Source organism: Asparagus officinalis, chromosome 5 (assembly GCF_001876935.1).
Source record: "Asparagus officinalis chromosome 5, Aspof.V1, whole genome shotgun sequence".
NCBI classification, from domain to species: domain Eukaryota; kingdom Viridiplantae; phylum Streptophyta; class Magnoliopsida; order Asparagales; family Asparagaceae; genus Asparagus; species Asparagus officinalis.
In genome coordinates this window covers 32,712,382-32,720,257 of record NC_033798.1, presented here as the reverse complement: position 1 = coordinate 32,720,257, position 7,876 = coordinate 32,712,382, and the positions used below count along the sequence as shown (strand labels likewise).

General features: G+C 38.5%; 1 protein-coding gene and 1 long non-coding RNA gene across 2 annotated transcripts in view; both read right to left on the bottom strand.

Annotated features, from left to right (window-relative positions):
- The window catches only part of LOC109843544, a 4,987-nt gene extending 216 nt beyond the window's left edge, over positions 1-4,771 (bottom strand). The window contains exons 1-2 of the long non-coding RNA XR_002247714.1: positions 4,607-4,771; positions 30-167 (exon numbers count right to left, since the gene is read on the bottom strand). This is a non-coding gene — a long non-coding RNA (uncharacterized LOC109843544). The remainder of the gene's footprint in view (positions 1-29; positions 168-4,606) is intronic.
- The window catches only part of LOC109841690 (serine/threonine-protein phosphatase 6 regulatory ankyrin repeat subunit B-like), a 10,531-nt gene continuing 9,304 nt past the window's right edge, over positions 6,650-7,876 (bottom strand). Inside the window, exon 2 of the mRNA XM_020410635.1 lies at positions 6,650-7,690. Coding sequence (XP_020266224.1) covers positions 6,790-7,690 — 901 coding nt within the window. The 3' untranslated portion in view covers positions 6,650-6,789. The remainder of the gene's footprint in view (positions 7,691-7,876) is intronic.

Sequence of the window (7,876 nt, the reverse complement as noted above, 5' to 3'; positions counted from 1 at the left end):
AAGGAAAGCAAAGAATGAAAACAATTTACCGATATTGATTATTGCATCATAATTCTGGCAGTTGAGTAACTCCAAATCCAATAACCAAAGTTAAGCAAGCGATTCATATTTCATACGCATCCATCCATGAGAGATTCATGCAAGAAGAGGGAGCTTTGATCCTTAAACTGTCACATACATTGGCGTGTAGTTGAGGATAGGAATACATGAGATTAGCCACAGATTAACCAAAGCAGGATTTAGTCTATTTTACATTTACTCATAAATATCATCTTTCAAGCACAATATCGATCGAAGAATCCACCTAGAAAGAGCTCAAGTTTATTGTCAGTAAAAATCCATGTACAGTACACAAGAACAAATGATGAAGCCGCAGGCTAGAAGAGCATGGGAATCACTTTCTTGTCGTTCACCAACAATTTATCAAACACCAAATGCAGTATCAATTTTGTGCGCATATGAATCGAAGTTAAATACAAAGATCAGCCTAGTTTTCTAGAATGTCATAGCAAGATAAGCTGCAATGTTTGATGACCCAAATACTTAGCTAGCAGTTTATGCAATGCTCCTCGTTATTGGGTATACTAGCTGGAAGTATGGCCAATTTGGGTCAGCACAGCATTTGGATAATTCTACTGATCACAATTAGCAGACACTTGAAAGGTGAATATTTAGCATGTGCCTGCGATCTAACCAGAAGAAATGTAAACCTAGGGATAAATCCCAAACACCTGCAACTACAGTCACAACTACAAATTAATACAGAATTTTAAAAGTAAATCAAACAACTGCAACAATAACTATGTGCGACAATAATTGAAACTGTAGTTACATATAGCTGACATTTGCATCCAGTTGCACTTGCAATGAACCAAACAAACATATAGCTGACATTTAGCAGACACTTGAAAGGTGAATATTTAGCAGAAGAAATGTAAACCTAGGGATAAATTCTATGTGAATATTTAGCATTTGGATAATTCTACTGATCACAATTAGCAGACACTTGAAAGGTGAATATTTAGCATGAGCCTGCGATCTAACCAGAAGAAATGTAAACCTAGGGATATGCAGCTTTTTGTTTCCATGATCCATACACTAAGAGATGATTTTCTTGAACAGGATTTTCTCAGAATAAGTCTAATAAGTCAAGGGCTAGTATGCTCTGTTGTCAGTCTAAATACTATTCAAGATTGAAATTTAATAATCCAATTGTTTAAATATAAAGCTCAAGAGATCCAATGTAGACTTCAGATGTATTTACAAGAAGGGTTAATTGCGCAGACCCCCCTAACATCGCCCGATTTGGGATAGATGCAATGCAGACTATTTTCGCAGATAAACAACTCTTTTATCCTTGGAGAAGAGAATATTTTTCTGACAAATAGACCTCCTAAGGGTAAAAGAGTCAAAAAAAATCACTCGGGGGGTTTTATCCGCAATTGGACAATAATACCAGGGGTCTAACTGCAAGTGCAACAATAGAGCTACAGGGGTTCTGATCTATCAGCAATTGACCATTACAAGAATTTCCCATCGAGGACTGCCTTATTCAACCTTTTCCAAATTAAATGGTGAACTGACCAAGGAAATAAAATTAACAAACAAAAGAGAATCAGAAAAAAGAAGTTACTCCAATCTTCCAGTCAACCATCACCAGCAACTATTGTGAGATGCCATAAAACATTACTAATTGAAAATAGACATAAAAGCAAACAACACACATACACAATACAACCACCACCACACGCACCACCCACAGCACACCAATATGCGTACACACGGGCGGAGCCAGGATTCTCAAGTAGGCAGGGCACAATTATATAACATTTTTCTTGGATAGTTAAAGACTTTATCGACAAAAGAAAATTATACTCAAATATTGTATTTTTAAAAATAAAATAGAAGGATTTAAAAAAAATTGTTGGTTTTGTATTCTTAAAACTTAAAAAAGAATATTTTGAAACAAAGCCATGCATTTATTCTTAAAAGCTTTTTCTGTAAATGTATGCTGAAATAGGTAAAAATCCATTGGATTTTGAACATATTCAACCAAAGGCATTATTGCCTATTATTTAACCTAGCAACCTAAACTATATACTTCCTTAAGGACTTGCAAAATTTGAGGTAGGGCACGTGCCCCACCTCAACAAAGCCTGGATCCGCCATGCGTATACACACGCACGCGCACACACAGATATACATAATACTAGAGTATAAAGAATCATAGTCGGTCAGAAGATGAGCAGTGCTTACAGGATTTAAAATCATCATGGCCATCAATAACTTTTGTATAGAAGCTTGAATCGCCTCCATATCGCACGGAACCATACCTCTCCAATTCTTACATTCTTAGCTCGAATATCCGCTCTTCATGCAGACTTAGCATGCCTAGAGCAGCTGACATCAAATGAGTCTAAAACATGGATACTTATGTACAAAGCTGACGCACATCTAAATGATTCCGAACCTATAGTTCAATCAGTTTGAAGATGCAATAAACACAATTACCATGATACCTATGTACAAATGACTCAGGGCGATTGAAAGAATTTTAATGATGACAATATCGAAATACTCATGGGATTTTATTTGCAGTTTCACAGGAAAGATAATTCCAGCATTGTACGCTTTCATAATCAAATATGTAGGAGTTTATCGATCTTGTTCACCACTATTTATATAACTAGCAAAACACCTCTATAAAAAAATTCAAATTGTTATTGTATTATACAATTAATTGGATATATAAATCTGGTAAACTATCCACCAGTTACATGGCACTGCCCATGAACTGAGACTTGAGATACTTTTTTAACAGATCCTCGACATCAAAACATATAAATCACCAATTCCACTCAGAGAGTTTAAAGGTCCGATTTCTTGAGAGTTTAAAGCTCCAATTTCTTTCATTTAGAGAGAGTAGTTTGAAGCCTATCTAGTTTACTTGAATAATTTAGGGACTGGTGTTCACAAGCCCTTTTAAGTTAACCCCTTCCAGGCTCCTTTCACCTAGTCATGTTTAAATCTTCAATCAAATCCTTGAAAGACATCCACTATGATATTTCTAAATCAAGAATGTTGGAACCCTTTTATTTACTCAAGAATCTTCTTTTGATGCATCTCTTACGGGCTAATTCCGAAAAATTACACTGACAGTTTATCTTGGTTTCTGCAAGCTTTGCATATGGTGTTTCACATTTGAGATTACTGGCTTTATGTTATTATCGCAAACAGCTTGTCAAGTACTTCTAGCTTTACACCAGGTCTGAAAGGTATTCATAAGAATCTGATCAACCATGCACTTTAACCTTGGTGCTTACCTATATGGCAGCAACAAAATTTAGGATCAACTTCGAAATAAAAACAAATTATGTGTATGTCACCTCCATGTTATATATTCTGCAGTATATATGTGAAAAAATGACTGCACATTTTGCTGGGATGTAATTTGAACTGTGGGGTTATTAAACCTCAACTTTCTATCGAAGTCAAATTTGTCAATCTCAGATACATAGATTACACATACACATTCATTAATTACCAATGATCTCCATGTCAGATACATATATTACACATACATTAATTACCAACAATCTCCCTCCTTCATTTATGCTCCTCAATCCTCAACAGGAAATTGTTGAATTAAAAGTATTTGGACTATTCAGGAATTAAATTTATCTTACACATAGGTTGGGAACCAAATTAATTCAAAATCTTAATTTATTAGGTGCTGGCCTCAACATTCTATACAAGTTACTCAGTATTTTCTTTTTTCTTTTTTTCCAATCAGAGATTGCACCAGTACTTCAATTTTCTACATTCTCCTCCTTCATTTGAGAGAACGTATCAAACCTCCATGGAAAACCATGGGCCTTCAGCAGGCAACCTTGGATATCCATCATCCGCTAGTAAACTTTCGTTTCGAGTAAATAGATATCTATACACAGAACGTGGCTACCAATATCAACAGAAATATCATATGTTAGCTAATTAGATGAAAACTATGAGCAACACAACATGACTACTAGCATTTATAAGTTGCTTCCAGCATATACAGGCTAACAAGAGCTACAAGCTAACTAGAGACCTCAGTCATTCTTCTAATACCATCAGATTTCACATTGGACTTTAAAAAAAATCATTAAGAAGCAACTTAGGCTCCAACTCGTCCGAAATTAAATGGGTCCTAAACCAGATAGCTAACCAAATTAACAAAAAAGAACACTTAAAACTATTAGGTATTGACCCCAATAGTCTATATTTAAGGTCATTGCTCTTTGACACTATTCTTATTTTTTGATTGCCGTACTAACACATAGTACCAAGACATTTCCCTTAAATTAGTATCCAACACTTCGAAATCTAGCCTATTGGAACCCGTCATAGAAAATTAAATAACACCACCACATCAAAGCAACCAATCCACTATTAAACTTCATGGCATTTCATCTCAAGCATTCACAGAGTACAACCAAAGGCTATCCTCAATTTATTACACCCCGTTAAATCCAAGCAGTTATTACACAGGAAAGAGCAGATAGAGCTCAGCAACAAGTTCAGTCTAATTTGTATTCGTATATTAGGAGAAGCTAAACATTTAAACCTGGCTAATTACGGAGAACTCTGCGAGTCAATCCCGAATCTGACTCATCACGAATCCAACCCACCGACTTCTGAGCATCAAGAACGAACTGCGAGATCCCTGAAACACAGATCAAAAGCATAAGATTAAGCTCATTAAAAAAAAGCCACGAGCAACAAAAGAAAATCACGGTTTTTTCGCAAAACCCTAGCTGCCAATGACGCCATTGTTGATGGATCGAGCTCAGATTTCCTTGATTTTAGGGATTTTTGGGGGTTTGGGTTTTGGGAGTGAGTGAAAGAGTCATGCACTGGAAGAGTGAAGATGAAGAAGTCGGTTGTAGAGCCTGAAACAAGCAAAACTATGGGCCATTGGGCCGGATCGCTGTGAGTCTTGGGCGGTGGAATGGGCTTTAAAACATTTTCTTTGGCTCTTCTTGAATATTAGTCCAATACACCTTCAATATTTTGAAGTTAGCCCCTCATATTTTGTATCTTGCTTTTTTTTTGTCAATGACGGATCAACTGCACCTATTTCTTGTAGCTCTGTTTGGCGAAGAGTTAAGCGAGGAGTTAATAAGAGTGAAACTCTTTCTAGTCCGTCAAACACAAAAAATGTACACAGGGTGTGAACTGAACTAACCCCTCATCATTTGCCAAACACAAAAATGATAGGATGATTTACAAGTCTCAATGATTAAAATAAGCTAGCCCCTTAAAATAAGGGGCTTACTAATCCACCAATTTAGACTAGTTTAAAAATAACCACTCTATTTATAAAGAAAGAGGTTGTAATTATTTTAACTCCCAAACATAAAAAAATTTACGATAATTAAAATAGACTAACCCAACGGCCTAAAAAATTTAACCTTTCAGATTAACAAATAGACTAACTATGTGGGAAGAAAGTTTAAAAGGGCTCTGTGGGGAACCCTCAAATATCAAGGGGGTTCTGAGAAGTTTACTAAAAGTTATTTGGTTTCTGGCCAGCAAGAAGTACAGTTTGCCTGCACATATTGGACCTGGCTTTCATTAACCAACGTGACTAATATGGTTCAAATTCTTGTTCTACAGAGTAGCATTAGCAAGGGAAGAACTATAAAGTGTCATATCTACTTTTTTAATATTATTATTTTATTGTAAGTAAATATTCTTATTACCAAAGTAGCAATGAAGCTCAACATCATATATATGTACATAACCAGAGCAGCTCGGGAACACACAAATTGAGCTCTCAGAAACCAGTTTAAAGGGCAAAAGAAAAAAGAAAACTTTAATGTTATCTTTCAAGTACCTAATACATCAGAATCAAAACTGTAGAAGAAACAATGAGAACAAAAACTTATTATGGAAACTTCTTAGAGACGTAAACAGGGCATATTCTCAAGGTCGAGCACCATTTCCTGTTTGCTTGTGCATCTTCGAGCTCGATAAGATTGCTGCGAATGATCTTCACCTCATAAGTAACAAGCTCCATTATCCTTCTCTCATATTCCTTCCGGCTGGGAAATAACAGAATTCATGTACAGCCATATCTGATAAATGCAGAAAGCAGCAGCCGCCTTCTCGATGCATGTTATAGCTGTCATATCAGGATACATGAATACTTCCTATACTCTGGTGAAGAGACTCAGGAACTAACTTCCAGTGGAAAGTTCATGGAAAAGTTCACTTAGTACTAAGTTTCTGCTTGCTTTGTTCTTCCTTCTTCTGCTAATATCCATGCTTTCATTTGGAGAGATCAAAGATTTCAAACACTTCAGTACCGTGTGTAAAAAGAGAAGAGACTTTTGTATGTCTCTTTCTGTTTAATCCTCTACTTTTTGTTTTTGTTTTTGTTTTTTGTTTCCTTTTTCCCTCGTGTTAGTAGAAAAATGGACCTCCATCTACAATTAAAGACGTGCTAAATGGCTCTGACATGTGACAAATACTTTCATCAAGTCTCCACAATTTGGAAGCCAAAATTGATATCGATTTACGTGAAAACGGTCTGTCTCAAAATTCAACTTTTCGTGGAAGATATAATTGGCGAAAACAAATTATTTAAAAAACCAGAAGAAAATATATTGAACAATAATGAAAACAAATTGCATCGGTCTCTCTTCCTCAATGTGATGCCACCAAAGCAAATATTCTAAGAGGAAAACAACATAAACTATTTACATTTTCCTAAAATAACAACCACCAAAAACTCGCAGAATAAGGTCAAGATTCTACTATTTGATTACTATCACCGCCAAATGAGAGCAAACCACCAGCATTAGCAGCGCAGGAATCCAATTTCATCGAGAATAAATCTGCGCCCTTCACCCCCTTCAACCTCGTATGAGCTCCATAACTTGCGAGCAGAAGTGCCACCTCCACACGCCCACCTTCCACTGCACATCTCAACGGCGTAAACCCCACATCATCCGCAACATCCAGTTGCGCGGCATTTTCGACGAGCAGCCTCACAATGTCGACCCAGCCTCCGAAAGCCGCCCAATGCAAAGCAGCCCATCCATTCTGATCTTTTCGGTTCACCCCAACACCTCTGAAAATGCACTCGCTAACTCCGTCCACGTCGCCCACCCTCACACGCCGGAGCAACTTATCACCTAACCCTAACACATCATGTAAATGCGAATGCCCAGCCTCAACGGCCAAATCTAACGGCGTCTTCTTACCATCAAAAGTGACAGCAATCTTCGGATCAAAATTTGACCGTTCGATCAAAAACTCAACCACGTCCAAAAACCCTCCATACGCAGCACAATGTAACGGGCTCCAACCGGCCCAATCAGCTTGGTCCGGATCTCCGTCTCCAGACTCCAAACAAATCTTGACGGCATCCAAATGCCCGTTGGCCGCCGCATAATGAACCGGAGTTCTCCCGCCTGAATCCACCAACCTGGCCCAACCCAAAACAACCCCGTTCGAGTTTTCAAGAGCCGATATCAAATCGATCCGGTTCCCTCCCGCAGCCTCGTGAAACACCCGATCACGGTCAAGATCGATTCTTGCGCCGGCACCGACCAAAACCCTAACGGCGTCAAGGCTACCCGAAGAGACAGCGAGAATAAGGCCGATCTGACCGTCGGATCCCGCGGAAGAGTCCACGTCAAAGCTCCGGCCGCGCGAGTAGAGCAGAGACGCAAGGCTAGCTTCCGGCCGGCGCGATCCCGGACGAAGGCCGAGAGCTCCGTGCCGGCGAGCAGGAGCCCAAACGACCCTCGAGATCGAGAGGCGGACTGCTAGGGTTTAGCTGCCGAGGAGGAGCAGCGTCGATCACGGAGGGCCTGTAAGCGAGACC